Source organism: Rousettus aegyptiacus, unplaced genomic scaffold, assembly GCF_014176215.1.
Source record: "Rousettus aegyptiacus isolate mRouAeg1 unplaced genomic scaffold, mRouAeg1.p scaffold_m13_p_9, whole genome shotgun sequence".
NCBI classification, from domain to species: domain Eukaryota; kingdom Metazoa; phylum Chordata; class Mammalia; order Chiroptera; family Pteropodidae; genus Rousettus; species Rousettus aegyptiacus.
The window spans coordinates 86,751,172-86,776,050 of record NW_023416312.1 but is presented as its reverse complement, the minus strand read 5'-3'; the positions used below and the strand labels follow the sequence as shown (position 1 = coordinate 86,776,050).

Here is a 24,879-nt window from a genome sequence, read left to right as displayed (position 1 = left end):
AGAGAACAATAATAAAATCCTCGCCCACAAGATACTAATATTTAAGTTGGGGGGAGACATACAATACATTTGTAAATAAATCAATAAATAAGATTTTGCAGCTGATAACCAGGGACATCAAGAAAATACAGCAGGAGTATGTGATAGAATGTTACACAGTAGAGGAAAACTCTCATAGAATTTGGTCAGGGAAAACAACTCTAAGGAGGTTACATCTGAGCTGAAATTTGACAGATTATGGGAAAGAAATAGCCGTGGGAATTTAAAAGAAGAGCTGTTTAGGCTGAGGGAACAGCAGTCACAAAAGCATTAAAGTCGATTCTGCCTAGGGACTGTTGATGAGTTCCTTGCCTAAGCTCTTTTTAGAGGTGTTATATATATACACACTTATATATATACACACACACACACATATATATGTATGTATATATACATATATACACACACATACATACATACATATATATGTATATATACATAAATACATATATATTTACACACAAATTTTTTTGTGTGAAAAAATGCAGGTCAGTAAGATAGGTGAATACACACAATGAAATAGTATGCTGTAGTTGGAAGTAAGAAACTAAATAGATATATGGTCTATTTCTAGTGCTTTGTTAGTACAAAAAGTGCTGTCGCGAACATGTATATATTTGTCTGCTCATGTACATGGGCAAGGGTTTCCCTATGGTATACAGTCAGGAGTGGAATCCTGAGTCAAAATGTGTGTGCATCTTGATTACTTACCAGCTAATTCTAATTTGTTTTCCAAAGTGTCAGCAGCAATCATATGACTTTCATCAGCAGATAAAAGTTATATGACCACGTCTTCTCCTATTCTTGATATAACTGATTAAAATTTTTGCCAGTCTGAGAAATGTAAATTGGCATGTCACTGTGGATTTAAACTACATTTATCCACTTACTGTTGAAACTGAGTATGTTTTCAATGTCTATTGGCAATTTGATTTTCTCCTATAAGAACTGCTTCTTTCAAATCTCTTGCCCACTTTTCTGCTGGACTGCTTGGTAGAAATAAAATTGATTTTTACATTGATTTTATATCTAGCATCCTTGCTTAACTCTCTTATTAATTCTAATGATTAATATCTGATTCTTTGTGCTTTCTAAGTAGAAAAATCCTATCATCTGTAAAGAATGACAGTTTTCTATCTTCTTTTCCTACCCATATATTGGTTGTTGTTGCATTACAAAGCCTAGTTAAGACTTTTAGTCTCAGGAACTTTCTTGTCTTTATCTTGATCTTAAAGGGTATGATGTCGAAGTTTCATTCTGAAAAGTTCTTATTCCAAATATCTACTTCCCTAAATCTCTAACCTCCTTCAAGTCCTTTCTCAACTATTATTTTCCTATTGAAGCTTATTCTGACTACCTTATTCTAAAATACAACCTGCCACCCATCCCCAGCACTCTAGAACTTCCTACCATGCTATATTTTTCCATAGCACTTATTACTTTCCAGCATACCATACATTTTACTCATTTATTGTTTCTAACACTACCCTTTCCTCAACCCATGAGAATGTTAGTTCTACAGGGATAAAATATTTTGTCTCTTCGTTAACTGATTTATTCCAAGTGCTCAGAAGAGTATTTTAGTCAACATTCAACAATTGATTAAATGAATGAATAAATATAAAGTATTTGGCAGAGTAACTGGTTGTAGTAATTATGTAAGCACTCGATAAATGGTAGTAGTGATTAAGAAAAATTTCCATGATTAATTACCACCAGGTTCCATAATATGTATTGGCCATTCCAAAATTTTACATGCCTACAAGAACACACACACATATGTGCATGTACATATACACACGTGTGTACACACACACACACACACACACTTCACCTAAGCAACAAGTAATTACTTCTGAGTTTTGTTTTCATTTGGCCCCATTCTCATGCCCAAAATCCCTTGCAGGCAAGGGTCCAGTCAGACTCTATTCTGAGAGGCACTGTTGCAAGATATGGAAGCCAGAGGGATGCAATTTTTCTCTGGCAAGGTGATGGCAGGACAGTGCAGGCTTAAGCGGTGGGGGTTCCTATAGCTTTCTTGGACTTCGCATTCCCCTGTCAATCTCCAGCTCTGGGATATCAGGGAAGTTCTGGCTTTGGCACAGATTCCTACACTCTTCTGATTCCTTGTTGTTACCCATAGCCCTTGACCTTAAACAGATTAGTCAGTTTCTAATTTCAGCATTAGATCTTTTCCTTTTCAAAATACCTGCAGTGTTTTCTCTTTAATTTGACTAATCCAGGGAGCAAGGCAGACAAGGTTTTGCCTTCACTGAATTTCTAAGGCGGATATGGTCAAGGGACTAGGCAGTTACCATATAGTGTAAAGGGTCCATCAGTTAGTTTGTCGGTCAATCAGTCAATAAAAATTGATGAAGGCTTTCACCAGAGTCCCAGGCACTGGGGCTAACACCTTGTGCTAAGAAATATGGAGAAATGAGACTCAGTGTCTGGAATAAAGAGATGTCAAATGAGGAATTAATAAACAATTCAAGGCAATGTGTGTTCATAGGAGACTTTCAGAGTGATGGTGTCTCTGAGCTGATCCAGTGTAAAGGGACCCAAGATGAAAGCTGCCAACTCCAGGGCCCACTGGAGTCTTCGGTCTTATAATAAGAGCAACTAAAGAGTATTAGGTGAGAATCAATTCAGAAATTGCAGAGCAAGGACAGAGAAATATTTCAAATCAATAACTAAACTTCCACCTTAAGAAACTAGAAAAAGAAGAGTGACCTAAACCCAAAATAACCCGAAGAAAGGAAATTATAAAGATTAGAGCAGAAATAAATGAAATAGAGAGTAGAAAAACAATGGAGAAAATCAATGAAACCAAAAGTTGCTTCTTTGCAATGATCAAGAAAATTGATAAACCTTTATAGGTAGACTGACAAAGAAAAAAAAAAGACTTATATTACTAAAATCAGAAATGAAAGAGAAGACATCTTTATTTTTAAAAAGGAGTGTAAGAGAATGATATGAACAACTGTGTGCCCAAAATTAAATGACCTACATAAAATACTTTCCAGAAAGACAAAAACTATCAAAACTAATTGAAGAAAAAAATAGATACTCAATTGCCTACGTTAAATAGGTGATTACTATGGAATGTGAATTACATCTCAATAAAGCGCCTATAAAAATTAAAAATAAAACACAAACCCTTGTAAAAAAATAGAAAATATGAATAGACCTATAACAAGAGAATGAATTAGTAAGTAAAGTGCTTTGCATGCACGCGCGCACACACACACACACGCACACATGCATACAAGCCCAAGTCTAGATTGATTCACTGGTAAATTCTACAAATCACTTAAACAAGAATGAATACCTTTTTTTTGTCTGACTTATTTCGCTTAACATTATTATCTCAAGATCCATCCATGCTGTTGCAAATGACAGTGTTTTATCTTTTCTTATGGTTGAGTAATATTTCATTGTATATATGTACATCTTCTTTATCCAATCATCTATTGAAAGATATTTTCATTGTTTCTATGTCTTGGCCACCGTGAATAATACTGCAATGAACATCGGGGTCCATAGATCTTTACAGATTAAATGTTTTCAAATATTTTGGGTAGACACCCAGAAGAGGGAATGCTGGGTTATATGGTAAATCTATTCTTAAATTTTGAGGAACCCCCATACTGTTTTCCATAGTGAAGGTATTATTGAATAGTACACTTGAAATCTATATGATTTTATTAACCAATGTCGCCTCAATAAATTTAATAAAAAATTAAAATTAAAAAACTACTTACTATTGTTAGCAAATAATCATGCAAGACTTCTAGCATATAATTTTTAAAAAGAATGAATACCAATCCTTCTATAACTCTTCCATAAAACAGAAGCTCATTCTATGAAAGTAGTATTACCCTCATACAAAAACTGGACAGAAACATCAGAAGAAAAAAAAATAACCTCAGGCTAGTGTCCCTTTATGAATACAGAAGCAAAAATCCTCAAACTGATAAAACATGTAAAAGGATTGTATGCAATGATTGTATTAGTTGTCTAGGACTGCCATAACAAAGTATCACAAATGGGATGGCTTAAACAAAGTATCACAAATGGGGTGGCTTAAACAACAGAAATTTATTTTCTCACAATTTTGGAGGCTAGACATCCAAGATCAAGATGTCAGCAAGGTTGATTTTTTTTTCTGAGGCCTCTCTCAGCTTGTAGATGGTCGTTTTCTCCCTGTGTCTTCATACAGTCTTCCCTCTATCTGTAATCTGTGTCAAAATTTTCCCACATAAGGATACTAGTGATATTGGATCAAAGCCCATCCTAATGACATCATTTTAACTTAATTGCCTTTTTACAGACCCTATCTCCAAATACAGTCACATTCTGAGGCACTGGGGGTTAGGACTTCAGCATATGAATTTTATGGGGACACAATTCAGCCCACAACAATGACCATGTGAAATTTATTCCAGGAAAATGAGGTTGGTTAAAAATTAAAATCAATCAATGTTGCACAACATATTAATAGGATAAAAGCCAAAATCACATGATCATCTCATTAGAAAAAGCATTTGATGTAAACTAACATTCTTTCATGATAGATCACCCAAAAAAACAGAGAGTAGAAGGGAAATTTCTTAACCTGATAAATAGCTGAGCAGCCACTAGATGCCCTGGATATTAAGCTGCCCAATGTCCAGGGCCGGTTGAAGTCATGTGCACTGCCCTACACTCAGGAGTCTGAAGCTATTTTCGAGCCTTCTCAAAACCAGGTGATGATAGGTCCAACCTGCAGCAGCTTTAATGATATTGGTAAAAATAGAAGATGTGATTGTATCTGAGCTGGAGAGGGAGGGATTTTTAAAAATTTGGTGACTGATGAGGCATAAAATGGTCCCAAAGAGAGCAGGCTGATGTATCTGAGTGATGTATCTGAGGGAGTCAACAGGTAGTGGTGAGGATGGTCCAGAGGAGGATACAAGAGTGAGGGACTCTGGCAACCAATGGCCCAAGAGAACTAAGAAGCTGGGAAGATATCCATGAAAAGGGAGGTTTGGCAAGGTGCAGAGTGAGGTTTCAGGGCCTGGGTTTCAGAAGAGGCCATTATAGATAGACAAATACTTCCAGTCTCACTTCACTATAGGGTCTAGAGCGCTTGGCTGGCCAGAGCTCCCTGGAGAGAAGACAGGCTGTGTCAGAAGGTGGGTATGTGGGAGCAATTTAGTATATTGCAGGTGGGGGTTCAAGGTGCAGAAGGAAAGCTCTGGCACTAGGCAGCACCTGGAATTCCAGATGGACACTTGTAATAAAAAGAGGCAGGGAAGCTGATTCAGGTCTTTGTCTTAGATCTCAAAACCATAGGGAGCCCTTGACTAGCCAACGTCATGTTGAAAGAATAGTACCCACTAAATTATGTCTTTTTGGGCTTTGGGAAGTGGATGCCCTGCTTCTAAAAGTTTTTCAGTCTTGAGGGTAAGTTGGAGACACTTGGGTCTTGAATCAGATATTCTCAGGTAAATAGCTTCTACTGTGACCTGGACGTGGAGATTCTTGGAGCTAAACAATGTTTTAGAAACAAAGTTTTGATGTGGTACATTAAAGACAACCCAAATAATCATTTAATATTCTTAATGTGACCATGGTTCCCCAAATAAAATAGTAGTGATGCAATCCAGCACTACATGCATGACCTGACCCTCTTCACCTAGCCATCCTCACTTAAAAGTGTCTCTCAGGACCATAATGAGTACTCTGCATGAGCCCCAGTTCACCCCAGCTTCAAAGCAGAGTGGGGCACAGCCTATGTTTTGAGGCCCCATAGATGTGAAAGTTTGGCTTTTCCATGATATTATGATGTGAATGAAAAAGGGTCTCTGTAATAAATATGACAAGCTCAGTGACTGAAAGTACCCTCACAGGGTGATCTGATCACAAATTCACAAATTCCTAACTGGGCAGGCCATCATGGCGAATAGTAACACCTCAGACCTATAACTTCCCTAGTAAAAGGTTTACTCTTTGCCTTAAACAAACTCTGTCCATTGTCCTTGTGCAGTTAGGTTAAAACACCCTTGAAATGCCAGAGTAATCTTTTTTTTTCAGACCCCTGGAGACCACCCTCAAGGGAGTACACAATTTTATTAATTACCCTATAATCCAATAATAAGGATTTCCCCATCTTGCTTTTTTCTCACTTTCATGTAATCTTCCGTAAATTCCCTCCTTAATTCCAAATGTGTAAAAAGAACTGCAAAGCTGTCATTTGCAGAAGCATTTGAGATCTTGTTTCCTGGCATGTTGTCAGTTTGGTTGAAATAAACTGTTATAAAAATTCTCTAAGGATTTGGACGTTCTTATGTCAGCAATAATATAATTTAACATTGAATAGAAAGTAGTTGCTTACAGTTTACCATTGAACTATCTGTGGAGTGGCGCTGTTGTGGGGTAGGTGGGTGGAGAGCACCTAGAGGCAAAAGAAAAGAACTCAGGCAGTGAGGAATGGGGGCTCCACACCCGGGAGCCTGCTTCCATCCTCCTGGGAAGTCGCTGCACCAGCTTTCAAGACAAGCATCAGGCCCTCCCCGTGGAAGCCCACAGAGGAAACCCTCTACCCAAGAAATGCGAAAAGTGTTGGCCTGGAAGCGATTTCCCGTAGGCCACCACTTCTCCCTTTTTGCCTGTGGTGGGAGGAGCCACAGAGTCCTGCTCACTAGCCCCTAGCATCTCGGTGGCATCCGCAGAGCGCACTACGCCCCTATTGGTTGGGTGGTGGATGTGCACTCAGAACATTAGATCTCCTCAGTTGGCCGCCATGGACAAGGCTTGTGTGATCCACTCTGATTAGAAGTTGGATGGCAGCACAGAGGAGCAGGCACGACTTCTGAGAAGGGACTAGACTGAGAAGCAAGTCTCGGGTGCACCCAGTGTCACGGGGGTCCCGGACCACCCTAAAGACAGGACCATGCTTCGGTTTATTTCCAGGGCTCTTGCTTTCTGTAGGAGAGTGGACTCATCAGAGGCTAAGAAAGAGCACCATCTGAAGCTCTTGGAAGGTACTCAACTTATCCTTTCCCTCCTTGGGGGCCTGAACCTAGAGGCATGCCCCACTCCTGGTTCTGAGCCTCTAAGGCTGAGAAGGAAACTACATGTCCAGGGTAGCGCCATCTTGTGTGGGATAGGAGCGTATCCGAGTTCCTGAGCCCCTGGGATTTTCAAGTCCAAAGTAGTGAGGATATAGACAGAGAAGGCCCCTGGGGTGCTGTGCTCCACCCTTGCATTTACTCAGATGCCTTTGGTACTTACATTGTGCACATATTATATGAATGTGTAGCAGATTCCTCTCCGTATTTCCAGTAGAGGGCGTCGCTCTGAGCAGAGGATGCATTTAGTTTTGTGTCACAAACGCGCGTGTGTTTTGGAGCCAAGGGGACAGTCATATACATGTCGCCCCTAGGAGGGCAGGGGCCGTGTCTGTCCTGCTCACTTTTGGATCCTACGAACCTGCCCCAGAGTCTGGCACTGAGTGGATGACTCAAGGGACACTTAGAAGGTGGCATTTTGTTGGTAGGAATCTGTTAAAACATGAGGTTTGGTGGGGAATGGACGCATCCCTGCTGTGAATCGCATTAATTCTAACGTGTGTCCAGTACTTGTGTGTGCCAAGCCCTGGGCTCAGCGCCTTAAGGGCATTCACGACATTTAATCCTCAAAAAACTCCCACGAGAGACGTCACAGCATTCATTGTCAAGTCCATGTTACAGCCTGGTGGGGGAGACGCAACCAGGGCGTGGGAGCACAGCGCTAGTCCCACCCAGACCGTGAGCCAGCAGCCCTTTCCTGACCTCTGCGCTCCCACCCGCGAGGTGCCTCGTCCCGGGGGAGTACATTCACAAGGTGCTCGGGATGGCAGTATGGAAGCCAACCCCCTTTGGACAGCATTCTTCTCCCAGCAGAGACCCAGGCCTTCCTGGTGTCAGAGTCCCCCTGCCGCTTCTCTGCCAGTGGCGTTGAACCCCTGCAGAGGTAGCGGAGACTTTGCAAAGTTTACCATAGAAGGCTGCTTCTTAACTTTTATGTTAAATCTCTCACTAGAGCGTCTACTAATTATTCTTACTTTTACCAATGGGACAACACAGAAGAATCTTTGACATATTTTCATGTTCCTAAGTGGCAGTTGTCACTTTGATCTCTTCCACTTTCTTGTATTTTATGATTTCACCTAACAAATTTGACTTTTTTTTCCAAATGATCAGAATTTTCTTGGCTTCTGTTTACATTAGCTACTACTATAATCAAGATTTTCCCCAGCCATCTTGTCAATTCACTCAAATCTTTGGGGAAACACCTAAAGTATTGTGGTTCATGTTGTGGGTTCTACAGGCTGACTCACTAGGTTCAGATCTTAAATTATGGCTTACTAACTGTGTTCGTTCAGAAACAAACAAACGAACAAACAAACCTAAGTGTTTCAGATGCACATATGGGCTAGATTTAAATCCCCAGATTTCTTTATGAGTTTTGTCTGGTGAGATGTTTAAAAATCTCCAGATACTGCTGCTTTTGCTGATAATGATGAAATTATATAACAATAATGGATGCTTAAAGGTTGTCTAGATGCAGATACAATAACAACAATTAATATATAAGCTCTTGACTGTGGGAGAGATTCACAGTTCTAACCATTTGACATGAAAGTGCCAGTTAATATTTATAACAACCTTTTACCCCAGCTTTATGGAGGTATAATTGACAAATAACATTGTGCAAGTTTAAGGTGTACAAAATGATGATTTGATATATGTATATATTGTGAAATAAGACTAGTTATACCTCCATCACCTCACATCATTATCTTATTTTTTGTGGTGAGAACATTTAAGATCTACTCTCTTAGGTAGACATTGTTATTGTCCTGGTTTTACATATCAAGAGAAATTCAGTGAGGTTAGGAAATGTGCCCAGGGTTACACAGATGGTGAGAGGAAGAGCTATGATTCAAAGCTAGGCAGTTTGGCTCCAGACTCAGCGCTCTTCACTTCAGAGCTACTGCCTTGGGCACGGAACCACTGTGCTTGCTATAGAGAGAAATGGTGGAACCAACATTGTAACCTAAGAATTCTGCCTGTGCACTTAACCACTATGTTCTACTGTCATTGTCATCTGTAGCACAAATCTTGCCCAGTTTATTTCTAGATTTAGATCATTATATACCATATCTTCTTCTGGTAAGTCTTATTTATAGTGGATGTTTGCTTTTGAGATTAATGAAGCCTTTTGTTTACCCATCTTGTAGGTGACACCAAGTTAAAAACTGTGCAGGGCGTCGTGACAAAATTCTATAGTGACTATGGCTTCATTGATCATTTGATCTACTTTAGAAGTGATGTTGTGACTGGTGGTGTGATTCCAAAGGTTGGACAAAAAGTTATTGCAATTGTGGAAGAAGATAAAATATCTCATGAACTGAAAGCGATCAAAGTAAGATTAATATGAGTTTGGGGACTGTCTTTATTCCTGGGGGGCTTTCAACCTTGCTTCTGTTTATTCAGGCTCTCTGAGGTGACCTGGTATAATGAATATCAAGTGGAATTTAAACTCCAATTCACTGGATTGTGTGGGGTATCTGTTCTCATCTTTGGAGTGGTTTCTGTTTACAAAAATATAAATAATATATTTATTCTTCAGCATTTAAAAATATGGTTTGCAATGATTATTAGAGTCTATACTATTGTGAAACTTCCTTTTTTTTCAACCAAGTAAACAATTCTTGTATTTGTTGAAATTGCTAGGTGAACAGACATGCATTTTAATTACTTTTAAAAACAACTTCATTGAGATACAATTTACATGCCATAAGATTCTCCAGTTTTAAGGTTCAATGACATTTTTAGTAAATTTAGTCATGCAAACTTTACCTCGGTACAGATATTTATGATTTTAATAGGCACAGTAGTCTTCTTTTATCCACAGTTTTGCTTTCTGCAATTTCAGTTATGTGTGTTGAACTATGGTCCAAAAACATTAAATGGAAAATTCTGGAAGTAAACAATTCATAAGTTTTCAATCGCTCACCATTCTCAGTAGCTAGCGTGATGAAGTCTCACACTGTCCTGCTACCCCACCCAAAATGTTACCCATCCCTTTGTCCAATGTCCCCACACTATAGATTCTCCCTGTCCATAAGTCACTTAGTAGCCTTCTTGGTTATCAGATCGACGGTCACAGCATCACAGTGCTTGTGTTCAAGTAACCTTTATTTTACTTAACATTGACCCCAGAGCACAAGTGTAGTGATGCTGGCAATTCATATATGCCAGAGAGAAGCCATAATGTGCTTCCTTTAAATGAAAAGGTGAAAATTTTCAACTTAATTAGGAAAGAAAAGAATCGTATGCTGAGGTTGCTAATATCTATAGTAAGAATGAATTTTCTATATGTGAAATTGTGGAGAAGGAAAAAGAAATGCATACTAGTTTTGCTGATACACCTCAAACCATGGAAGTCATGGTCACCGTGTATGATAAATGTTTAGTTAAGATGGAAAAGGCATTAAACGTGTGGGTGGAAGACGTGGACAGAAAATGTGTTCTGATTGATGGCAATATGTTGCACCAGAAAGCGTTGAGCTTATATGAAAACTTAAACAAGGAATCCTCTGAAACAAGTGATACCAGGTTGTTTAATGCAAGTAAGGGTTAGTTGCACAGATTCAGGAATAGATTTGGACTGAGAAATATAAAAAGTACTGGAGAGGCTGTGTCTGTTGACAAATAAGCTGCTGCCACATTTCTAGCAGAGTTGAAGAAGTTGATTAGGATTTGGTAGTATGTGTGGTTTCAGGCATCCACTGGAACATATCCGACAGATATGGGGCAATTAATGTATAATCAAATTATGCTTCAGCTTTATGTACAAATTGACACTGTGAAACTGTGTGTTTATGAATATTGACAAAGATGGAAATATTGTTAATTTTGAAATCTCTGCCAATATGAAAAATGAAAATCTGTCTCATAATTTTATTTTGCATTTAAGTGTTGTTGAGAGTAGATTAATTTCTCTTTTCTTGGAGTTATTTATATATTAGGAGCATTAGAGCTATTTGTATGTCTTGGAAACTAGAGCTTTGTTAGGAAATTTATCATATTTGTTAGGAAATTTATCAAATATTTCCTAAAAGACTATTTTTCGACTTTGTGAAGTTTATTTTTTATATAGTATAAATGTGCCCATTTTGTTCACATGGCTTTTTGGTTCAATAAAAATCCTTACAAAGTCTCATTCTACGTCATAATTTACACAAATATTCACTTGTTCTCTTCTGAAAGTTATTTATTTACATCTAAATATTCAGTCCGCCTGGAATTGATTGGGATATAACAATTGAGAGAAGGATCCAGATCTTATTTTAATGACTACCCTCTTATCCCCATACCTTTAATGGAACAACTTCTTAAACAAAAATATTTTATGGCCAAGCTTTTTCTGAAAGAAAGATTTTATTGAGCTAAATATTGACCAGAAATAGACTAGGTCTTGGGACATGAAGTATAAACCACCAGCGCGGCATAGCCAGGTGGAAAAGACATGTCTGCTCTCCTGGAGTTGACAGACTCTTATACATTATGTTTCGGGGAAAGAAAGATGTAATTAAGTTGTTTTGAAAGAATTTGCATTGGCTACAGGTAAAGGGGATGGAGAAAGGTAAAGCATGGGCAGTTCTGTAGTAGGTGCACAGTCCTTAAAGAAGAAAAATTTACTATTTTTGATTGGTTGCAGGCAATGGTCTTGAATATTCTTGCATATGCAGGATGCTGTGGCATCTAGTGGTTGGGTAATAGACTCCTGGAGGTTTATTAGAAGCTCCAACACACATGCAGGAATGTGAGCAGTCTTTTGTTGGTTGCTCAACAGCTATTAACTGCTTAACCATTCCTGTATTGTTCTATCACTCTTTAGCTGATGTAATTTAATTTAGAACACTCTGAATTTTTCTTATGTCAACCCACTTTTTACCTACAGAGTTGAAATGCCACTTCTTTCATGTGCTACATTCCTATAGGCATTTGAAACTGTGGTGACATCCTGTTGTATTCATTTGATTGTGTTATCTTGCCTTGGAGGTATGATAAAATGATTTGAATTACTGAAGGATTTATAACACATTTAGATGTTTGGGAGCTGCATTTCCCTGTCAAAAATTTGCTTATGTTTTTGGGGTTTTCCTGCATCAATTTAGAAACATTGTGTTTAGTTCCCCCATTTCCAGTCACAACAATCTCAGTACCCATTGGGATTTTGAAATTGGGATGATTGAGTTTATAGATTTATTTTAGGGAGGACTGACCTAATGATAATTGTTTTTTCCTCCAAAAGGCATGTCTCTCCTCTTACATGCTTCTGAATCTTTTTATACTTTTCTTCCAATAGGTTCTGTATGTTTCCTGCTCATTTTATTTCTTAGATTTTTAATATTTTTGTTTCATTGTCAATATACATGCTTACTTAAATTATTTATTTAATTTTTAAAAGTAAACTTCTAATTTTAGGAATAGTTAAATCGTCACTATATTTATATATTATTTGTTCAAACCAATTTTGTATTTTATATAGTAAAGTATTGATTTTTGTTATGTAATTTGTTAGATGGCAAACTTTCTGAACTCTTTATCCCTTTCTTAAATGATTGAGATGCACTTCATTATTACTACTATTATTTAGATAGCATTATCAATTGAATGCTTAATATAAACTTTCTCTAAATTTGAAAAGTTTTATACACACATAAAATTATACATAAATAATTCAAACTCCAGAGGAATATAAAATGGAAAGTAAAAATCACCCTTCATGCCATCCTGGGCAACTTTTATTCCTGAGGTATGGTGTTTTTTGTGGTTTTTACTTTTAGAAATAGAATCCCTCTTCTTGTAGGTATCTGGATATCATGTATAATATTCTTACACTCTTTTTTGACTTAGCAATACTGTAGTTGAGTGAAAGCTTGAACTGCTTGCCGCATAACAGCCAATAAATAAGTCAAGTGACAAAGAGTTGGGGCAAGGAAAGTGACTTTATTCGGAAAGCTAGCAAGTCGAGAAGATAGTGGAATATCTTGAGAAAGTACAGAATTCAGGCTTCTTTTATGTCAGGGGAATTGGGGAAAGAGGAGGGATTACAGGTCGGGAGTTGATTGATGACCACAGACATTTGGACGCCAGCAAGTACCTGAGGGGGATGGTGAAACTTCTTTGCTTTTCGTCAACAAACTCCGGTTGCTGTGGTCCCAGTCACAAGATTTCTGTAAATCTTTTGATAATCATATTTTTGTACATACCTTTCCTATCTCCTAGGGGAGGTAGTTTCGAGCAGGGCAGTTTTTCAGAAATTTCTAGGCTACAGGTTAGATTCCTTTAATGATTAGCCTGTCTATGTACAGGACTAAGCAGAAGTTGCTAACCAACATGTTATGGGAACTGGACAGGCTCCAGCAAAATGGAGTCAGAAAGACTGATTATTTTATTCAATTACAATATTTGCCAATATTCATTGACTTTGTATCATGAAAGATGTGGAATTCAGCTAAATTGCATCATCCATTTCTCTGTTCTCTTTTATCAGTATTGTATTAATTTAAATAAACACACATATGCGCGCATCCTTTTTAATTCTTTTGTAAGTTACTACCGTAAGTTCAAAATGAACGAGGACAGTTAATTTTTTGACACGTATAATAAGAAAGTATGATTTCAGGATATTAAAAGGGTATCTTAATGTTAAAAATATAGTATTTATGTCTATTCAACACTGGTTGGCCCTTTCAAATAGAATGTCATCAATTTTTAAGGTTCCTGTCAATTTTAAGGTACATCAATAATTTTATGGAAATTTTTAGTATACATAGGTTGTGGCTGTCCTCTTGATTTCAGAAATGTTAAAATGTGGAAAAACTGGTTGTAACCCTTATCTGATTTTCATTTTATTGGAATGCATGATACTAACAGAGGCATTGAAATATCTTAGTTATGTTAAAGAAGTGTCCTCCGTATTACATTTCTTGATTGTGTTTGAAAATGAGGGATGATATATTTTCCAAATATTTTTCAGCACTCTCAAGATATCCATCTAGTTTTTCTTTCCTTCATGCTCTTGATATGGAGAAAATATGAATAATTTTCCTAATATTGAGTCATTCTTTATGTAAATGATCCTCATTTGGTTATTATTTCTAATTTTTGTAATGTCCTGCTGGATTTGCTTGCTTACTTTTTATTTAGATGTTTGCATTTCCATAGTGGAATTGATCTATAGCTGTGTCTTTTATGTTATTGTTATCAGTTTTTGGAGTCATGTTTTATTGGATTTATAAAAGAATCGGGAACTTTTCTTTATTCTTTACATTATTGCGCAATTTAACATCGGAATTATATATTCCATGAAGATTATAAAGAAATTATCTATCAAGCCACTTTAGGACTGACACTTCATGGAGGATAGGGTGGGGTAGCTTTTCATTCTCTTCCAAAGTTAGTCTTTTTTTGTGTTGTTTTTTGAACCAAACCCTTTCTGATATTATTGAGTATCTCTTCCCTTTCTGTATTTTTGATTATCTCTCTCTTAAGGGCCAATATCCATCAGCATTGAAACATGCTGAAATCTTAGCTTACAAAATACAAGTCTTGGCTCTCAAGATAGCTTTTTCTTTTAGCTTCCCCTCTTCCTTCTGTAAGCAAGACAACGTGACAGAATTGTCTGTCTGTTACCTTCTCTTCCTGTGAAAGGCGAGCTCCAAGCTTTGCCTGTGTTGACCCCACTGCAGCTCCCTATACAGAGGAAACCCACATCTGCTGCTTCTCAGTCCACATGGATGGCTTCTGGTGTTTGTCTCAATTCAAGGATCCTGGTCAGTAATGATGTGATTTCTTTAAATTCAGTTTAGATTTTAGGTAGACTAAAAGGTGATCTGTGTTTGGGGGAGAGAAAGATGGTCTAACATGCTGGAGCATGGTGAGGGAGAGTGAGAGTAGTAGATGATGAGGGCACAGAGGAAGAGATCATGAATGGTTTTGTAGATTGGGATAAGCAATTTGAAATTTACCTGAAGTGCAGCAAGAATCCATTAAAATATTTAAAACAGAGAAAAGACAAATTTCATGCATCATTCAAAATAAACTGGCTGCTGTGCAGAGAATGGATGGTAGTAAGTGAAAAGGGAAGCAGAGGGGTGACATAGAATGTTTTTGCAGTATTGTAGATGTAAAATGCTAGTGGCATGGATTAGAGTGCTAGGAATAGAAGTGGTGAGAAGTGGTCATACCACAGGCATATTTTGAAGATATTGATATAACTTGCTGATCGATTGCATGGGTACATGAAAGAAAGTGAAGAGAGTTAAGGGTTCTGCCAGGGGTTTTGTGGTAAACTGGATTGCCATTTTCTGAGATGGCGAAGATGAGAGGAGTGCAGTTTAGGGGGAAGTTTTCGACATGTTAAATTTTGTACATGCTATGCTTCAGATGCTTATGGGACATCCATGTCTATAACTTAGCATAATCAGTTCAGGGACAGGAAACAGGAGAAGGACTTAACAAAGGAGGCTGAGATGGAGCCATTCCAAGAGAGGATGGTCACACAGAAGCCAGGCAAAGTATTTCAAGAAGTAGGGAGTGGTCAACTGGATCAAATGCTAAGAGACTGAGTGATGAGAGCATGGAAAATTGACCACTGGATTTTGCAACCTGGAGGTTGCTGATGATCTTAAGATCAGTTTCAGAGGCATGCTGGGGCTAAAAGCCTGATCAGAGAGGAATGAGGAGAGAATAGGAGATGCAACAGTGAATATACATGATTCTTTAAATATTTTTTGCTGGGAGAAAGAGCAAAGAAATGAGACTGAAGGGGAAATAAAATCAAAGAAGGTTTGTTGATCTTTTTTTTAAGATAGGAAAGTCTAGATAGTATGTTTACCTGTTGACTCATTAGAAAAAAAATAGTTATTGTAAGAGGAAGAGAAGCAATAACTGTAGGAGCAAAGTCTACATGGAGGCAAGAGGGAATGGTACCATGTGCCCAGTGGAGGGTTAGGGCTTGGACAGCCTTCCACTGTTACAGGATGGAAGGCAGAGAAAACCAGAACAGATGCCAGAGAGGAATATATGAGATCCTATCCAGAAGCCTTTATTTTCTTAGAGAAATATCTGTGTTTACTGCTTTTGCATTAATGAAAATAAAATATTTGTGGAATTAAAAAATAAAATAATGTTATAGTTTTGAGGTGTAGGTAGTTTCAGATTGTAGGAAGGTACATTTCCTGGGTATGATAGTGAGTTAGTATGGCGTCAGTGAACAGAGAACATGGAGGTCTTATGGATCATTCACTTGGATGTTGGCAGAAGTGGTGGTCGAGAGATAGTTGAGAGTCTGATGCTTCATTCCTCAAGAACATGAATGAGGGAGAAATAACTAGGAGATTGGCACTGGCAACTGGAAAGCCATGAATAGAAAAATGAGACTAGGCCATGAACTAGTCTATTCAGAAAAGAAACATGAAAATGAATTTACACCTCCATGGATCAAGTTTACATTAGCAACATTTGAACAAGAAATTTCCCTCCTAAGAATTTATCCTACATAAATAAATCAGTCAATTAGGCAGTGTATTAGGATATAAGCCAAATATTCAACTGTATAGAATTTGGTCTATAAATTATGGCACTTACATTCAGTGGGATTCCATATTATCTTCTAAAGTAATATTTCAGCACTCTGTTGACATATTTGTGATCATTTGGTGATACATTAATAAAAATATTAAATTTTTCCTTAAAATAGTGCATACATATTTATGCATAGTAAAAACATCTGGAACAGGGTAAATACCAGAATATAGTCAATGTTTATCTTTAGATAGGTGGTAGACTTATAGATTATGTATAATTGGTTTTTGCTTTTGTCTTCTCTGTACATTTTTTGTGTAATTAATATGTATTATTTGCATAATAAGAAAACATACATATAGGCCATTATACTTCTAATAATAAAAGTTTTGAGCCCTAATTTAACTTGTCTTTTTTAGTGTCACCTCCCCTCCCCCTGTTATTTTCCCAGTTTATTTCATGCTTTGTCCTTCAGGTGCCCTGATCTGGAAGCTTATGTTTTTCTTTCTTGTTCCTCTAACATACATGTGTCTTCTTTCCTCCCTCGCTGTCCCCCTACCACTGTCCTCAACCGTACCCCCATTTGCCAGGTAAAAATCTTTGTTTTCTTTCACAGCCCAGGTCAAATCCCACTTTCTCCAAGAAATTATTCTCTATTTTCTCACTCCAAAATTCTCTCCCTACTGGCAATTTATGGAAGCCAATTTTTGCACTTATTTTTACCGTTTGTCACTATTTGCTTTGAATTAGTTATTTTTGTCTTGTACTATCCTTTGAGAATTCCTGGAGGGAAGGAATAGTATATCTTTTATCTTTGAATCTAATAGTATCAGTGCATAAACCTGATTGGTCCACAAATAATGTTTTCACACACATTTTAAAGATATGACAGTAGAAGACAAAGAGTGAACCCTCATTTAAATCTTGGATTTTAAATATATTTTATCAATATTGGTTTATCAACTGAATGGATGTACCAATTGAATAAATACAAGATGCTAGTAATAGGGGAAACTGAGGGCAGAAAAGAGGAATATATGTGAACTTTCTGCTCAATTTTTCTAAACTACTCTAAAGAATAGTTTAAAAAAGATGACTCGGTCATTATTTTATCATCTCATGTCTATGATGCGTTTGTCAGGTAAAATATATTCACCACTGTTTATTATAGTTATTTAAACCTTTTCTTGAACAACAATGATTTAAGCACATGTTCTGATTTTTAAACTTTTGTTATGTTTGAAATAACTGTTTCTTTATCTCACAGGTGGATACTTTCTGTGATAATTACCATGACGATGGACCGTCAGACTCCTGTACTAAAGTTTCACTTGGCTGTATTACCTCTTTAATGGAAGGTGCTGACTGCATTAGTCACACAGCTTACTTCTCTGTAGATGTTGTTTGTAAAGGTACAATTTACGTTTTTAAATTTTTTAAATTAGGTTTTGCCTATTTTTCAGTTTTATGGATTGGATTTGGAGATGGTTATAGGCATCATTTCTAGGGTCAAATTTAGAACGTGCTTATTTGGTGAGAGGATTTTAGTGCTAGAACTACTTCTCCAGTGTCCTTGGTTCCAATCAGAGGCTCTTTAATAGTTGGGCAGATCTTTGGAGTTGAAAATAATGTAGAGCAATGGACAGATACATAATATTTTTAAAAACTAATGCTATCATTTGTTGTGTTTTCATTTATTGGATGCAATCACTAGTGTTTGTGTAGTTTTTCCATTCATATAGGTATTGAAGTTCTTATCTATCTGAATGATATTACAAGTATACAAGATTAATATATATTTTTAAATACTTCAAATGATTTAAAATAAGATTGGGAAATACTTTGTACCTTTCCATTGTTTCACAAACTGGCAGGCCACTCCAGATTGGTAGGTGGAAAAGTTTAGTAAACAAGGGAACTTACAGAAGAAGCTTGTCATGGGTGCCTCAAGACAAGCAGATCCGGCACCCACACACCAGAATCTTAAGAGCTTATATAGAGGCCTTAATAAGATTCAATCACTATTCCATTCAGATGGCCTCAAAACACCTTGCTCTTTCAAGGCTGTGTCCTTAAAATGGCTCTGGCTATGGGAATGGTGGGCGGGACATACATTCCAAGGACAGGGGAGGGGGTGAGGAGTCTCCCATTGCCTAGGTCTAGCTCAAGGTTCGCCTAGTGGTTATGTCTTCTCAATGACTTTCTCCAACAGTTTCCAAGTGTGTGTGTGTGTGTGTGTGTCCATTGTTGAATTCTGTTTGTAATTATCAGATATAATATTTTGTTGTTTTATGCCTGAAGCAATAATTTGTTAATTTGTTTATACTATTGGAGTTTAATTCAGCTTAAGATAGAGTGCTAGATTTCGGCAAGATCAAGATAAATAAGAGTTCATTGAAACCTGCCTGCAAAGAACTTATAGTCTAATTGGAAGAGATATATATGTGAATACACTAAAAGAACATGATGAAACATTACTGGGCAGAGGAAAGAGAATGATTGACTGTTACGGAAAGAATTCAAGAATGCTGCTTGGGTGAGGTAGTGTCTGAGCTAGACTCCGGACCTGTGCAAATCCTTGCCAGGCTAGATTTTGAAAGATGATTAGAAGTAAACATTTTGTACCTGTTTAAGTATGGTCCACTCCCCTGTAGCATGGATACAAAAGAAGAAATTAGTTCAGCCACACCAGGCAGCTTTCTAGTTTACTTTTCCTGGATGTAAAAGCCAAGACTTTACCTTAGCTATCAATTCTGGAGATCCCCAAAGATGATTGTTTATTGGTGGCTAGGGTTTTAAGACTCAGTTAGTCAGAAATACCCAATTCTAAGAAAAAATGCCTCTGTGATTGCTAAGCTCCAAAAGCAATTTCTTGGTCCCTATAATCATATCGACAGGAAGCCACCACGAATGGTAACCCTCACTAGAAGAATTCTTTTCAAGAAGAGAAACACTTGAACGTGTTTGTAATGCCAAAGGGATTGATTGAAGGTGCAGAAGATATCAGGAAGAACCGATGGAACAAAGTCCATAGGTGGAAAGAGAGATGGACCCAAAGCAGAGGTAGAGGGATTTACTGCTGCACAATAGTGAATTGAAGTAATAACCTCAATTTACATAGGGTGAAAGAGAGAAAAATAAATTAAAAAGACCTGAGTGCCTAATTAATCATACTTAGAATTGTCAGAATAGTTGCTGTTAATCTGATTATGAAACCCAATGAAAATGGCAAAAATATTCCAATTTAAAATATAATAGGATTCTAAGAAGGAAAATTTGTTATTTTTTTTGTCCCACTTAAATGGGGAGATAGTATATTTTCTTATTGGAGTTCACTCCACAAATATTTGAGATTCTTGCTCTGTTTCAGGTACTATTTTCATAATATTTGCATTCTAATTGAGGTAGACCTCAATCAGCAGGTAAGCCAAAAAAAAAGTTAGATCATTTTCTGCTCCCCATGATTTGGACAAGATACTATGATAGTAAAACTGGAGTAGGGTGATTTGGGAGTTTACTGTAGATAGCAGATTAGGAAAAGCCTCTCTGAAGAGGTAACACTTAAGCTGAGACCTAACGGATAGGAAGGAGCCAGCTGGAGATGGTACTCCAATCATGGAAGAGTCATTGTAAAATTTCCAAGGTGGAAAAATCTTGGCATTCCCTAGGACCTGAAGGGAAAACAGATGGCTGGAGTGTGGTGAGTATGTGTGGTATGACTTGAATGAGGGATAGTATAAATTGAGATTATAAATGCCAGTAGGATCCAGATGATGTAGAATCTGGTACTATATTAAGTACATAATTTATACTATCATATTTAATCCTATCAGGAACCTTCTGAGGTAACCTTGCATGCTCAGTTCTAATAGGATGGTATAGATTTAAATAAAAGTAGTCGTAAGTAAGTTGAGGAATGAGTAGGAGGTGAATATATGCAGACCAAGGAATAGTGGTTTTATGTAAACCTAACTTAGAGTATCTTGCATTTTCCAGTGGTCTTGCCAACTTAATAACCTGGCACAATCTTGCCATTATTGGGCTGTGGCATAGGCCATGTCGTGACTAAATTGGTCATGACCAAGTGGTCAGCTGGGCCAGTAGAACCTGTTACTTCTATCATTACCTGAGACTGGTTGTTATTAACTATTCCCAGACACTCATGTCCAAGGATACTTTGTTTTATCATCTAGCACTCCCCATGTGGTTCTTGGAGGGGAAAATTAGTTATCTTGTGTCCAGAAAGAGTTTGGAAAAAAGAGGCAGATTATTGCTGATTGTAGTTCAGAGTTTGCCATGTTAGTGAGAACTTTGTTAACTGCAATGGCAATTGCAGTCAAAGTTTATCACCCTAGCTTAAGGTTATGTATGTTTATTAAAGTTTTTAAACATACAGAAAATTTGAAAGGATTTTATGGTGAACAACCATATAATTACCACCTGGCATTTACCATTGATTTTATTATATTTGTTGTACCACATATCTATCCATGTATTCATTCAATTTGTCCATCAGTGTATCTTATATTATAGATATATTTGAAAGTAAAATACAAACATTTATATAGTATCTTCTGAATACTTCAACATGTGTATCAGCAACTCAAGTTCAATGTTTGTTTTTTTTCTGAGTTTCTTTGAGTTTTGACAACTGCATGTACCTAAACATTACCCTCATGCCCTTCCCCAGTCAATCCCTATCCCCACCTCCCAGGAAAACATTGCTGTTTTTTTTTTCATCATAGGTTTAATTTGCCTATCTAGAATTTTATATAATGGTGCTGTCTAGAATTTTATGTAATGGAATCAGACATATATATTCTTCTGTGTAAGACTTTTTTTATTCAGATGAATATTTTTAGATTCATCTATGTTGTTGCATGTCTTTACGTTGGGCATGTTGGAAAACTTAAAAGGAAGTTTTGCCAAAGTTCATTCCATTATATTGAATATATCAGTTTCTCCATTTTCCTATTGAAAGTCATGCTGGCTGTTATCAGCTTTTGGCTATTATGAATAAAGCTGCTAACAAATGTTTTTATACAGGTCTGTTTGTGGATCTATGATTTTCTTTGTCATGACTAAGTGCTGAGAACTAGGACTGAAACTGCTGAGTCATACTTTAAGGGGAAACATAAATCCAGGGAACCATGGGTTGAAATTTTAGACAGAGTGCACTAGAAAGGTTTCACTGAAAAAGTAAATTTTCAGAAAAGACCTGAAGGAGCAATAATGACGTGAGTCACATAAGAATTTATAGGTCATTATATGGATGTGGCCTTTCAGAGGGTATTGAGCAATGATGTGATATGAGATGAGTTATATGTTTCAGGATTTTCACTCTACCAGTCATGTTCAGAACAGGCTATATGGGACAAGGATGGAATTGAGAAGATAAGTTAGGAATCTGTTGCAACAGTCATGTGAGTGATGATGGAGACTTGACTAAGGTTAGTGAAGTGGAGGCTATGGGGATTGATTTGAGTCTAGAAATATTTTGAAGGTAGAAGTGAAAGTATTGGCTGATGGATTGGACATTTGGTGTGAAGGAAAGAAGAGTCGAGGGTTACTCCTAAGATTTTTGTTTGAGTAATGATAAGGGTAGAGTTTCCATTTTGGAGATGTGGAAAGATTAATGTACAAAACTGAGTACATAGAACAGCTTTAGGCATAATAATTTGAATAAACACTTGGATATATGAATTTGAAGTTGGTTAGAGCTGCAGTTATACACACACATATACACATATCTGTGTGTGTGTGTATATACATATATACATATATATATACACATATACATATATATATATTTGGAGTTGTCAGCCTATTGATATTATATAAAGCAACATTAAAGAAATGTGTATAGGGGAGTATAGGAGAGGAGAGAGGGAGAGAGGGAGCGGGAGAGAGAGAGAGATTGAGACTGAGTGAGACTGAGATCTAACACATGCACGTGTCTTGGGTCACTCTAAAATTTAGCTATAATGGAACTGAGGAGGAACAAGAAAAGGACTATGAATGAACTAGGAAATAGTGGATCATAGGGTATGGACATGTTTAGTTAGTAGATACTGCCAAATTTCTGAAGTGATTGTACCAATTTTCACTTCCAGCATCAGTATTTGAGAATTCCATTTGCCTGAAACCCTTCATGGTATCTTTGCATCTTGTGGCTTACTTTTAATTTATTGTGAAAATCTATAGATATTTTTTTATAACTGTAAAATATAAGATATGTACAATTCATCGTTTCTCTAAAACACTTTGGAGAATTATTTCTTTTTGTATCAATATGTTCTCCTGCTACTGCTACTACTAATAGCAATCAATATTTATTTGGTGCTGGTTATATACCAGGCACTGTTCCATGAGTTTTATATCTATCCATTAATTGTTCCTTCAACTCTATGTAGTAAGTACTACTATTATGCTTCTCATTTTATAGATGAAGAAATCAAGGCACAGAGAGGTTAAGCAACTTGACCAAAGTTGCAAATTGAGCAGGCGGCAGTATGAAGGTTTGAATCCAGGCAGCCAGATTCATGCTTGTGCTCTTTCTGATGTATTTTCCTGCCTCTCAAGGAGTTGTGAATGTGACAATGGTTTAATAAACCCTGTGCTACTCTCAAAAAGATTGCCCCGTGTTGCCCCATTGTTGCTTTTCCCCAATTGACTTTGTTAAATCAGTAGAGAGAATCAATGTGAACTTCCTTACGAACAGGATGATTTCCAGGTTTGCCTGTTTTAAAATGTTCAAAATGTACCTTCTATGCAATAGAAACTATTTTAGGGTATTGTAATGTTGAAGTAACTTGTGAAATTAACATTACCAAAAATAAGAGATAATTCCAATTCGATTCCTCTCCATGGCTGTTTTAGATTTTGAGCCTTATCAAGGTGACCGAGTGGAAGTCGCGTTTTCCATTGAGCCAAACATGCAGAGGAGAAAGGCCATCTCTGTGAAGCCTCTGAGACACAAGCATGTGCATGAGGTGGTTTGTTTGCATGTTGCTCTTGCTATTTGTTTCTGCTTATCTTTCCTCTAGTTATGTTTGCTGCTCAGGATTCTATTGGGTGTGTTGAAAAACCTAAAAGGAGGTTTTGCCAAAGAGGAGTCTATTTTCTTATTGAAAAGGCTGTGCTTCTGAAAGGAAAAATTAGAGAATAATATAGAACACAAATATAATTAAGATCTCAATTATGTAGTTTATTTGAGAAGTATTAAAATGTTTGAGAATAACAAGAACAGTAAACAAATTGTATTCAGGGAATTGTTGGGAAAGAATGAACAGAGTGGGTAATGGTACTAGAGGCTTACACTAAATGCTGGGTATGATTTGGGTAGTGGAGATTGAAAATGAGTGGGAAATTCAGTCTGCACAAAGGTGCAAATGAAGCCTAGAATATGGCAGGGGAAACAGTGGAAAATGATGTTCTATTTACTACCACATTCCTTTCTTACTAAACCCCTTCATTTTCTTAACCTCAACTATAGAAATTAATGGAAATTGTGTATTATACTTAGAGGAGGGTTCCTAATCCTAGACATGGGCCCCATCTGCAGAAATTCTAACTTAATTGGTATGAGATGGGGTCTGGACATGAGTAGTTTTACAAAGTGCTCTTGGTATTTTAAATGTGCCAGCCAGTTTGGGAATCACTAATTAGTAGTAATCTACAGATTAGAGCCAGACTGAGGAGATACAGGCCCTGTTCTAGTGTTTCAAGCTTTTCATAATATTGCCTTTATTTGTATTTACAGGCCTGTATTACCAGCTTACATGGAAGAAGTGGGGTGATAGATAATAGTATCTTCTTCACCTTGGATTCTCTGAAACTTACTGATGGATACATACCTCAAATATCTGACATCGTCAACGTGGTTGCAGTGGAGAGCATTCAGTCTTGCTATATTTGGAGAGCAATTTCTATGACTTTAGTGAAAACGTGTCAATAAGAAAAAATTTTTATTGCCTATGCAGCTTTTCCTCTCTTGGCAGTAAAGGGCCTGGTTCAAATGCTTTGAAAAAAAAATAGCTTAGTAAAATTTAACAATGATTTTAAATACAACCTCTTAAATCCTGTGTGGTTTGGCTAAATGGAGTGTATCTTCTGGAGAATGTTCAGTATTTTTTTTATTATTAGTTAAAGGTATTTTCCTTTTAATCCTTTATAATAAACTTTAAATGTCTCTGTTTATTTTTAAATT

General features: G+C 36.9%; 1 protein-coding gene across 1 annotated transcript; it reads left to right on the top strand.

Annotated features, from left to right (window-relative positions):
* The first annotated feature begins 6,976 nt into the window (after positions 1 to 6,976).
* On the top strand, positions 6,977 to 24,673 carry CT55 (cancer/testis antigen 55). The gene is made up of 5 exons (XM_016123554.2): positions 6,977 to 7,067; positions 9,308 to 9,492; positions 17,938 to 18,082; positions 23,550 to 23,662; positions 24,433 to 24,673. Exons 1-5 carry the CDS (start codon positions 6,977 to 6,979, stop codon positions 24,625 to 24,627), a joined length of 729 nt encoding a protein of 242 aa, XP_015979040.2. The 3' UTR covers positions 24,628 to 24,673.
* Positions 24,674 to 24,879: the final 206 nt, after the last annotated feature.

Bases quoted from the DNA above. Each gene is read 5' to 3' on its own strand.
- CT55 (XM_016123554.2), top strand. From the start codon at position 6,977: ATGCTTCGGTTTATTTCCAGGGCTCTTGCTTTCTGTAGGAGAGTGGAC. The intron at 7,068-9,307 runs GTACTCAACTTA...CCCATCTTGTAG, and splicing joins CCATCTGAAGCTCTTGGAAG to GTGACACCAAGTTAAAAACT. The intron at 18,083-23,549 runs GTACAATTTACG...TGGCTGTTTTAG, and splicing joins TGTAGATGTTGTTTGTAAAG to ATTTTGAGCCTTATCAAGGT.